At 42.9% G+C, this 11,536-nt stretch overlaps 1 protein-coding gene across 1 annotated transcript; it reads right to left on the bottom strand.

The window, feature by feature from the left end:
- Positions 1 to 1,686: 1,686 nt before the first annotated feature.
- On the bottom strand, positions 1,687 to 11,200 carry LOC115200422 (synaptobrevin homolog YKT6). Its single transcript, XM_029763490.1, has 8 exons — positions 11,048 to 11,200; positions 10,351 to 10,608; positions 9,982 to 10,064; positions 8,364 to 8,464; positions 7,944 to 8,048; positions 7,742 to 7,807; positions 7,337 to 7,438; positions 1,687 to 4,875 (listed from the first exon to the last, which is right to left on the bottom strand). Exons 2-8 carry the CDS (start codon positions 10,452 to 10,454, stop codon positions 4,840 to 4,842), a joined length of 597 nt encoding a protein of 198 aa, XP_029619350.1. The 5' UTR covers positions 10,455 to 10,608; positions 11,048 to 11,200; the 3' UTR covers positions 1,687 to 4,839.
- Between the last annotated feature and the right edge of the window lie 336 nt (positions 11,201 to 11,536).

Genomic DNA, 11,536 nt, shown 5'->3' with positions numbered 1-11,536 from the left:
AATTCCAATTCTCGTCAAAGCTTTTCAATTAGGAAAAATTGGAATTTAAATGTGGTTTACTTTCTGAATTGACTGGAATTTTAATGAAATTGACCCCAAACCTGACTGATACACACTCACCATTGCGCTGTTCATATGTAGCGAAGACCCATGTGTGCATTGGAACAGCTCTCTGAAAGACAGAGACAGACTGAAAACATACAGGACACACACACAATCCCAACAAAAACACAGTACTGGTGAGCACAGGAGGTTGGTGGCACCTTAATTGGGGAGAATGGGCTCCAGACAATGACTGGAGAGGAATCAGTGGAATAGTATCAAATACATCAAACACATGGTTTCCAGATGTTTGATGCCATTCCATTTGCACTGTTCCAGCCATTATTATGAGCCGTCCTCCCCTCAGCAGCCTCCTGTGCTGGAGAGTGGAGACAAAAGTTCCTGGAAAAATATCCCACCAGAGGCATTCAGTAGCATCTGCTTGTCTGTGCATGTCGTCAGACTCATCTCCTGTTGACAGTTGTACTCTGATCCAACTCAGAGGCCTACTTCAACTCAGGCAACACTCAAATGTGTGATTTTAAGTCAGCTTGCATTCACCCTTCCCTGGAGAAAAATGACAAAAACTGCCCTTGGCCACTTTTTAAAAAAGACACAGTAAACACATAAAATCGGGTTTCAGCAAAAACATTGGAGGAAGTCTTGCAGAATGGAAAACTAAACTAGGCCCATGGCGCGCCATGATTGTTTGTCCAAGATAAGAACTGAGTCAGCGACAGAGTTTCCAAAACATCTGTAGGTTTTTTCACAGCCTGCATGAAAGTCTCCCATCAAGAAATACGAATAATCGCATAGGCAGTTTGCAGACCAATATAAAACACTTTAATATATGCAGGGATACTCGTCGTTGTAAAAAAAAAAAAAAAATAGGTTCAGTAAATGTATTTTATTCCTTACAAATATTCCCTCGTCAATCAAGTTGTAACAATTTAACAGCTGAGCAAGCACGTCCATGAAAACATGCAGGCTACAAATGTCTCTTCAAAAATATCAAATGTAAATATACTGGATGACCTACCTGTTTATATTTGTTTATTCGCCTACGATGACTTTGTCATACTCTTACCTCCGAGGTGTTTCCATCGCTAAACATCATTTTGGTCTGGTTTTTCAGCCCCGTCCACATTTTTGCACGCGTGTGTAGTGAAGTTAAAGGGAGTGATGACGCTCCTCTCGTTTGCCGCTGTGGGTTGCGAGCTCACCAGGAAACCCTCTGTCTTCAAAACACTTTATCAGCTGACTGCGATCTTCAGGAGGGCGGAGAGAGTTGTGTTCATGGGACGTACAGCCTTGATTCGTCTGATAAAAATACCTATTGTGATGTATACAAATAATTTCATCAGATTGATGTTTCTCTAGTTGTTGTATTAATAGGCTTCAACTATCCACACTGGTGGAAAAACTACCCAATTGTCATACTTGAGTGAAAGTGAAAGTCACCCAGTAAAATACAACTTGAGTAAAGTCCAAAAATACTTGGTTTTAAATATACTATCATGATTCCCATTACTATTAGTTGTTATATCTTGCCTAGTTGGTTTGCTTGATTGGTTTATTACAAAATGATTCCCACAGGTTGGTTATAACATTACATTTTAAAACAATGAATTTACAGGACACGTCTGTTCAAGGCCTTTTGTATTTTATCTAGGCAATATTACAACTTCTGTAAACAGTGTTTTAGCAAAATAAATGTCAAAAATATTTAATACAACATCTTCAATGTTTGCTTCCAATTCCATGATGTGCTATTTAACTAAATCAATTACAGAACATCTCTCTCCCAATTAGACATGATATTTAAAGTGGAGAAACAAATCACTAAATAGCTGCAGCTTAAATTTTAACAGCATTTGTAACAGTATTTAAGAACAAAATTCCTCAGAGCAGATGTTTTTTTTGTTCATCCTTGGCTTACTTCTTTTGGGGAGTTGATCATAAGTGTACAAGAGTCATCAAAGTGTCCTTTATTGGAAACACTGGTGTCAAGTTAAGTATCTGTTTGCCCCACTCAACTGAGAAGCAGGTTAAGATCCAACATTGTGGGGAGTGTAGTCAGCCTACTATTACACAGAAGTTGCGCCATAAAGCAATAAGAGCAGTTCAGGTCACAGACTAATTATGTATTTGCACACAGACGTTCACAAACACACGCGCACACACAATCAGGTCATAAGACACAAAATAAAGCAGCAAGATAAACTACATCTAAAATATCAAAGGCCTCTCTCCATCTCACATTGTTCAACAACTCGTCCTCTGGAGTCTGGGAACACAATGAAAAACCATCCAAAGCCAAATGAGTGTTACGGTAGTGATTATAAGGAGCGCTATCTGGGATGTTGGCCTGTGAGGAGTGTGTTTTTCACACAAAGCTGAGCCAGTTAAATGAAACAGAATGCTTTGATATACATTTTTGTCGAACACACCTGATTCAGTGTTGTGCTGAAAGGGGAAACTTGTCTGTTCTATACTGTTCTTTACAAATAGTCCCTCGTCAATCTCACGGGTCAGAGCTTAAAAAGGCGCTGCGTGGTCAATCCATCATCTGCAATGGCCATGCAGCATTTACGGCCTCTGCAGAAATCAGGCAATTCATACTTGCGGAAGTGAGTTTGTTTTTTACAGGACCTCCCGCCACTACCTAGCATCAACCAATCATGTCAATGCAGAGCTATTTTTATTTAACTAGGCAAGTCAGTTAAGAACAAATTCTTATTTACAATGACGGCCTAGGAACTGCATTGTTCAGGGGCAGAACGACAGATTTTTACCTTGTCAGCTCGGGGATTCAATCTAGCAACCTTTCGGTTACTGGTCCAACACTAACCACTAAGCTACCTGCCGCCTCAATGCCCTTTGCATTGTTCAAAAATTTGGGAGGCCCACAGCAATGCGGTACAGAACTTAATTTGGCCTCAGTGTGCCTCCGGATGCTCTGCAATGATGTCACACCCTCCATACGGAGTTTCAGACCACTCTTTCTGATCAAGCATAAATTGGCTCTTATGGAGGATCATAACCATTGAGAATGATAAAGGCCTCTAGTGGCCAAAATGCCATTTTAGCATTGGCAGTGCCATTGAGGGCTTCCACCATACTTCCACCATTTTAAAGTAGTCGACTGGGTGGGGATTCCTACAGGTTGCAGCCTCAATGGCGCTGCCCATGCTGTGACAGACGCTATAATGGCACAGCTATAAAGAGGAGTCTTATATCTATCTCTATGATCAGAACCCATTGGTGGGTGGCTGATGGCTGATTCATTGTGAGAGCCATGTCTTAAGACTGCATCCAGACAGACCAATGATTTAGATAAACACTACATGACTGATAGGGGGCGCTGTGTTGAAGCCACCGTCTCGCCATCTTGGCACTCCCCCAGCATTGTAAAAAATATTTTGGAATCTATAGAAATGCATTTATTAATGTCTACATTTGTTTTTTTACACATATATTCTACTACAGACACCTTAAATGCATACTTTTAAATTATATGTGAGCTAAACATAAAAATACAAAATGAAAAAAAAAAAATGTTTTCCTTAAAGTATAATTTTGAGATTACTAATGTTACAACAAAACAATATTTAAATATATGTAACTTTGTCCTTGAAAAATGTAATTGAAATACTGTAGAATTTCAATAATTCCTATGGAGGACTGCTCCTACTGGGGAGTACCAATATGGCCAACCAGTGGCTTCAAAGCCTCTCAATAGCCAATACATAGCGTCAACAATCCAGTTTTTGTATACATCATTGGTCCAGACAAGAAACACTGGTTTGTTTAGCTAACTTTGTGAAACACAAAATGTAAAAATGCTTTGGAGGGATTACAGCGCAACTCCAGTAGGACACTGCAAGACCTGCCTTTCATACCACATACTCATACACAGCAGGACTTCAAAGTAACCCATAATTCAATAAGGCTTAGTATCTCAAGACATCACTACACACCGCTTTCTAAGTACAGGCTACCCAATTTAGTTTAACAAGCCCATCCGCACAAGCAATACCAATCAAAAACCTGGAAATGTTTCAAAGTTTTCACATGCCTCCACAAAAAAACAACATGATTTAATACGATTAAATCCCTACCCTAAACCATTCTGTGGAAATGAGCAATTTGATCATGGAGTCCTGATGTCTCAGACCCAGTTACAAACAGCCACTGCTCACCCAAAATCACATTACATAGAATATAATTCCTCCAGGATACTGAGGCCCTTTAAATATGTAACTGAATATACCTGAACTACAAATGTGAGGAAACAGCACCATCTAGTGGGAAAAGAAATACGACACTACAAGACCTTTACGAGAACACCAGCAGATCCTGGGTTCCAGAAGTCTCTTGTTTAACGTTAGCTGCGAGTTACTACATAGAACAGAGCGAGATTGTCAGGGTTGCTTTAAAGCCAAGCATGAGAACTTAATCTCTCCTCCTTCAAAACGTAAGATTCTGATACAGTCTGAAATTCAGGAAACGCTTTAAGACTTTTTTCAAAGAACAAACCACAAAAGATACAAACAACACGTTATTGACCACGTCCTGGCTGGCTATGAACCACCTCAAAATGCCCTTTGAGAGGTTACAATGAAGCAAATAAATATAATAATTTCCCCCTGCCAATCACCCCCCCACCCAACTGCCTCTGTGCCCTCCCAGTGACTGAGCGGAGGCCATTCTATCTCCTGGAGGCTGGGGCATGATGGGAGTTGTAGGATGAGCAGAAAGGCCAAGAGATGTGTCTAAGAGGACGGTTCACAGTCATTACATGACCTCGCAGCATGAGTTCTGCTTCCGTGCCTGTGGGATAGAAAACAGAGAGTGATTGATTAGCAATTACTACACTGCTCAAAAAAATAAAGGGAACACTAAAACAACACATCCTAGATCTGAATGAATGAAATAATCTTATTAAATACTTTTTTCTTTACATAGTTGAATGTGCTGACAACAAAATCACACAAAAAGAATCAATGGAAATCCAATTTATCAACCCATTGGAGGTCTGGATTTGGAGTCACACTCAAAATTTAAGTGGAAAACCACACTACAGGCTGATCCAACTTTGATGTAATGTCCTTAAAACAAGTCAAAATGAGGCTCAGTAGTGTGTGGCCTCCACGTGCCTGTATGACCTCCCTACAACGCCTGGGCATGCTCCTGATGAGGTGGTGGATGGTCTCCTGAGGGATCTCCTCCCAGACCTGGACTAAAGCATCCGCCAACTCCTGGACAGTCTGTGGTGCAACGTGGCGTTGGTGGATGGAGCGAGACATGATGTCCCAGATGTGCTCAATTGGATTCAGGTCTGGGGAACGGGCGGGCCAGTCCATCGCATCAATGCCTTCCTCTTGCAGGAACTGCTGACACACTCCAGCCACATGAGGTCTAGCATTGTCTTGCATTAGGAGGAACCCAGGGCCAACCGCACCAGCATATGGTCTCACAAGGGGTCTGAGGATCTCATCTTGGTACCTAATGGCAATCAGGCTACCTCTGGCGAGCACATGGAGGGCTGTGCGGCCCCCCAAAGAAATGCCACCCCACACCATGACTGACCCACCGCCAAACCGGTCATGCTGGAGGATGTTGCAGGCAGCAGAACGTTCTCCACGGCATCTCCAGACTGTCACATGTGCTCAGTGTGAACCTGCTTTCATCTGTGAAGAGCACAGGGTGCCAGTGGCAAATTTGCCAATCTTGGTGTTCTCTGGCAAATGCCAAACGTCCTGCACGGTGTTGGGCTGTAAGCACAACCCCCACCTGTGGACGTCGGGCCCTCATACCACCCTCATGGAGTCTGTTTCTGACCGTTTGAGCAGACACATGCACATTTGTGGCCTGCTGGAGGTCATTTTGCAGGGCTCTGGCAGTGCTCCTCCTGCTCCTCCTTGCACAAAGGCGGAGGTAGCGGTCCTGCTGCTGGGTTGTTGCCCTCCTACGGCCTCCTCCACGTCTCCTGATGTACTGGCCTGTCTCCTGGTAGCGCCTCCATGCTCTGGACACTACGCTGACAGACACAGCAAACCTTCTTGCCACAGCTCGCATTGATGTGCCATCCTGGATGAGCTGCACTACCTGAGCCACTTGTGTGGGTTGTAGACTACCACTAGAGTGAAAGCACCGCCAGCATTCAAAAGTGACCAAAACATCAGCCAGGAAGCATAGGAACTGAGAAGTGGTCTGTGGTCACCACCTGCAGAACCACTCCTTTATTGGGGGTGTCTTGCTAATTGCCTATAATTTCCACCTGTTGTCTATTCCATTTGCACAACAGCATGTGAAATTTATTGTCAATCAGTGTTGCTTCCTAAGTGGACAGTTTGATTTCACAGAAGTGTGATTGACTTGGAGTTACATTGTGTTGTTTAAGTGTTCCCTTTATTTTTTTTGAGCAGTGTATATCAATTGCACACTGAGGAGGCTACCTCCGTGATGAAAATGAGTCGTAATCAAGAGTTTTAAAAAGGCAGAGGATCTGTAAGTAACCGCCCCGTCCCGGATCCCTTTTCATCAGAGCTGAAGATCTGAATCACGTTCTTTACACACACATTTGTGGTCCTCCTCCCTTCACATTTCTGACTGTCGATCTGGAACTATAATTCAAGTTTTACAGGTGAAACATCCATGCAGCATCTGTACGCCAACTATTTGATCTGAATCAGTTTCATAAGGAAATGCATTGATCTTGAATTCCACAGTGTTGTTTCAAAGTAGCCTACATTGTTGTTTTGAATTATGTACAGTGAGCAAATATTAGAGCAAATGGTGTTCAACTGTAGCATACCTGTGTTTAGTTTTAATCAAAGCACATACTTTGCCTAGTGACATGCGCTGTTGACTTTTTGGCCACGAGAAAAAAATGCAACGATTCGCACAATCATCCTAAAATCTAAAGAAATGTGTTGTTACAGTAACATTATACTATGCCATTATATTTGGTTCTGTTATGTAGGATACTATCATTATGTGATCTTGCAGACATTGATTCAGCTTTGATATAACTAACAGAGTTCACCAGAGTAGCCTGTTCTCTGAGCTACCGAACGAATAGAGCAGTAGAAAGCAGTAGAAAGTAAAGTACAGAATCCTTCACATGCAGAAGCTTCTAAACTGTCAAGAAGAAAAGTCGGATCAGCAGCCACTCCGTTTTTATAAAGCCTTGCAAATGAAAGTTGCACTAAAAGTAGCCCAAGTTTCATCTAACATGCAATGACAGTTTGAAGCGGAGAGCTCAGTCCACAGTCACTACAGCACTTACAGTCTTATAAAAGGCTTTAGACTGGTTCCCCAGGTGTTCAGACTTCTGCACCAGGTCATCCAGCTTCTCCCCTCTTTCCAACAGAGACTCCATGGTGTTGTGCTGCAGAGACAATCACACCACACTTCATATACAGCATCACACCAACCACGGGCACTAGCAGTGTTAGACATGCAGTAGTGCAAGTTTCAGCTTCCTATATGGGGAAAATCATCTTAGAGTCCATAGCAAAAGAAAGTAAGGTTGAGAATCCAGAGTCGAGCCAGTTTTTCACACAAACCTCCAACTGACAAACAGTTGACTTACACTAGAGGCAATTATATGAGCTTATCTCAACTTTGCCCATTATGTGAGAGATTCTCAGAGATGAGGTTTTGTCAGGGAGTGTCGACTGAAGAGACTTACCAGAATGATCTTTGTCTCGTCCAGTTCAGCCTGCACTTTGGTCATAGCATCTGCCTCTCTGGGGTTCTGAGGAGAAAACACAGACTCCGTCAAACTATCACAATCATGGATATTCAAGTGTTCTTGTATGTGTAATGTTGTTGTTTCATTGTATGTGTAATGTTTGCTGTGTGTCATTTTAGAGACAGGATGCCATGTGTACCTGATACTTGGCCAGGTGGATGTCCAGAGCTTTGTAGTTGATGGTTTCGGGGTTTCCAGATGGCCAGTCTATGCTGTCCACTTGTCTGGAGAACTCCTCTAGCACCTGCATGATCAAACATCAAACCATTAAATCAGGATTTCTTAAACTATGGTCAAGTCAAGGGTCAAGACCCAAAATGGGTCCTGGTCATGTGAGAGGTGGGTTACAAATTATGAGAATACATCTATAATCATACACCATTTCTTCTTAATTTGGAGGACCCCTGCATTAAATGCTGAAACAGATACCGAAAGGGACTGGTAAGGAGCAATAACTCTGGAAGAAAACTTGAGACGAACAAGACCCAGACCAGAGAGTAATATTCTCCACTTGTTGCTAAGAGAATAATGTATTTCTCTGCACATCATCTCTACCCACCTTGTCTAGTAGTGTGAAGGCAACCCTTTGAGGGTACTCGCTGTCTGCTATCACCACTGCACTCAGACTGTCATTCCTCACATACACGTGGCACAGGTACTCTGGAGGGAGAGGGTAGGAATCATAGGAATAACCTGTTAGCAGGTCGAAGACAGCACTGTGAGCACGTCTTTCTCCAGACTCCACCGTCACCCGCTTTTACATCTTTCTTAACTTATAACATGGACGCGGGGTTCTTCCACAGCACAAATGCAGAACAGGACAATCACTTCAGCAACAAGCAGAAGAAACTTCTAACTGGTCAGTTTTATCTCAACCTCTTCATTCAAAGACTCAGTCATGGACACTCTTACTGACAGTTGTGGCTGCTTTGTGTGATGTATTGTTGTCTCTACCTTCTTGCCCTTTGTGCTGTTGTCTGTGCCCAACAATGTTTGTACCCTGTTTTGTGCTGCTACCATGTTGTGTTGCTACCATTTTGTTGTCATGTTATGTTGCTACCATGCTGTGCTGTCATGTGTTGCTGCCTTGCTATGTTGTCATCTTCGGTCTCTCTCTATGCAGTGTCTTCGGTCTCTCTTTATGCAGTGTTGTCTTCGGTCTCTCTCTATGCAGTGTTGTCTTCGGTCTCTCTCTATGCAGTGTTGTCTTCGGTCTCTCTTTATGCAGTGTTGACTTCGGTCTCTCTCTATGCAGTGTCTTCGGTCTCTCTTTATGCAGTGTTGACTTCGGTCTCTCTCTATGCAGTGTCTTCTTCGGTCTCTCTCTATGCAGTGTCTTCTTCGGTCTCTCTTTATGCAGTGTCTTCTTCGGTCTCTCTTTATGCAGTGTCTTCTTCGGTCTCTCTCTATGCAGTGTTGTCTTCGGTCTCTCTCTATGCAGTGTTGTCTTCGGTCTCTCTCTATGCAGTGCTGTCTTCGGTCTCTCTTTATGCAGTGTCTTCTTCGGTCTCTCTTTATGCAGTGTCTTCTTCGGTCTCTCTTTATGCAGTGTCTTCGGTCTCTCTTTATGCAGTGTTGACTTCGGTCTCTCTCTATGCAGTGTTGTCTTCGGTCTCTCTTTATGCAGTGTTGTCTTTGGTCTCTCTTTATGCAGTGTTGACTTCGGTCTCTCTCTATGCAGTGTTGTCTTCGGTCTCTCTTTATGCAGTGTTGACTTCGGTCTCTCTCTATGCAGTGTTGTCTTCGGTCTCTCTCTATGCAGTGTTGTCTTCGGTCTCTCTTTATGCAGTGCTGTCTTCGGTCTCTCTCTATGCAGTGCTGTCTCAGGTCTCTCTTTATGCAGTGTTGTCTCAGGTCTCTCTTTATGCAGTGCTGTCTTCGGTCTCTCTCTATGCAGTGCTGTCTCAGGTCTCTCTTTATGCAGTGTTGTCTCAGGTCTCTCTTTATGCAGTGCTGTCTCTCTTGTAGTGGTGTGTGTTTTGTCCTAATATTTTTTATTTTATTTTCAATCCCAGCCCCTGTCCCCACAGGAGACCTTTTGCCTTTTGGTAGACCATCATTGTAAATAAGAATTTGTTCTTAACTGACTTGCCTAGTTAAATAAAAGTTAAATAAATAAATAATAATAATAATCAGAACACCGCCAAATGTTATGGCCCAGTGAGTCAGGAGTTCACCTTGTTCTTTGACTGAGGCTCGGCTGCCGTGTGCAGAACGCTCCACAATCAAGGCGCTGGTGAAGGTCATGAACTCTTGGACACTGCCAAAACCAAACACACAGACAATGGTGAAAACAGTGTTGGTGTTCTTGTCAATTCTAATGAATTCTGTTAAACCATGACAGGTTTAAGATATGATACTATTAATGAGAGGGCTGTCATCTTCTCCTTCATCTGCACTGATGTACAAGAACTGGACATGTGACAGAATACTCCCAGTCGGAGTCCATCGCTTTCATATATCCTGTCTTCAGATCAGTGGAGATTGAGGGAAGGAATCCCCTTTAGACTATTAAAATGCACCCAGGTGCCAAGAGGAAGACCCACCTGGAGCGTTGGAAGAAGCTAAAGGAGGATAGATCATAGGCAGATTTAAGGAGGTTGGATTTAGTTGCTCCTTTGTGGAGGACGCTGAGGCTGTACAGCTTCATGATGATGCAGGGACAGAGAGTCACAGGGACAGAGAGTCACAGGGACAGAGAGTCACAGGGACAGAGAGTCACAGGGCTGGGGATGATAGGCGTGTCCCCGCGCAGAAGCCTCAAAACAACCACCACCACAACGCCAAGAGGTCGCAATGCCTGCCTGCCAAGAAGGGGAAACAATTCAAATCACATGAGCCAAAGCAAACCAAGCATATAGCCACAAAGGACATGCTCTGTAAGATAGCCTACTACACACAGTGCCACATATTCTACAATCTAAACGACTGCTAAACTAGTTAACATTACCACGATAGAATCAGACGGAACAAGGGTTAGTTAAACATATCTTTGAAATAAGTCGACATGCACCGCTTCGTCACATACTGTATCTTCATCAATATAGCTGGTTAGTTAGCTCACACCGATTGCTAGCTAGATAGCTAAATTATTTATTTTAGCTTCCTGGCGAGATGAGGAGCAATTTCACAGTGGACGAATGAATCTAAATGCGATCCCACTTCATGGAGAGCTGGCTAACGTTACAACAACTGATGTTATTTCGACGACAGAGTTAGCTAAAGTTAATTTGTCGTACTTACCAGATAAGACTGCACTGTTTGACATATGTTGAGAATAAAATACCAATTGAATTAGTCCATAACTACAGATCGTTCACTAATGCAGTTTATTTCTAGCCACTCCAACCACGTCACGACATAAGCAATGTCCCACAGGATAATTGCTCCGGAATGCAACACCGCCTCATCTTCTTCTTCTATGATATCATGGCGGTCCGCAAACATTCGTTAAAGTGCGTGCTGCCACCTACTGTGCTGGAATGATCTGCCCAATTCTGTACTACCATGAAAATAAAATTCAAAACCAATTAAATCCCTAACTTCTACCACACCCTCCCCAACCCCATAGAACTAGATCTATATCATGTTGAAACACTCCACCCTTCGGACTGTTCAGTATGTCAACAACTATTTCAACAGTAACATCTGTTACCCCAATATCTCTTTTGGAGTCTCCACAATAACCTTCAACCTGGCATTTCTGCTTTCCACAACCAGAGTTATATTGAT

Source organism: Salmo trutta, chromosome 9 (assembly GCF_901001165.1).
Source record: "Salmo trutta chromosome 9, fSalTru1.1, whole genome shotgun sequence".
Lineage (NCBI taxonomy): Eukaryota > Metazoa > Chordata > Actinopteri > Salmoniformes > Salmonidae > Salmo > Salmo trutta.
This window is presented reverse-complemented; position numbering and strand designations above follow the sequence as displayed.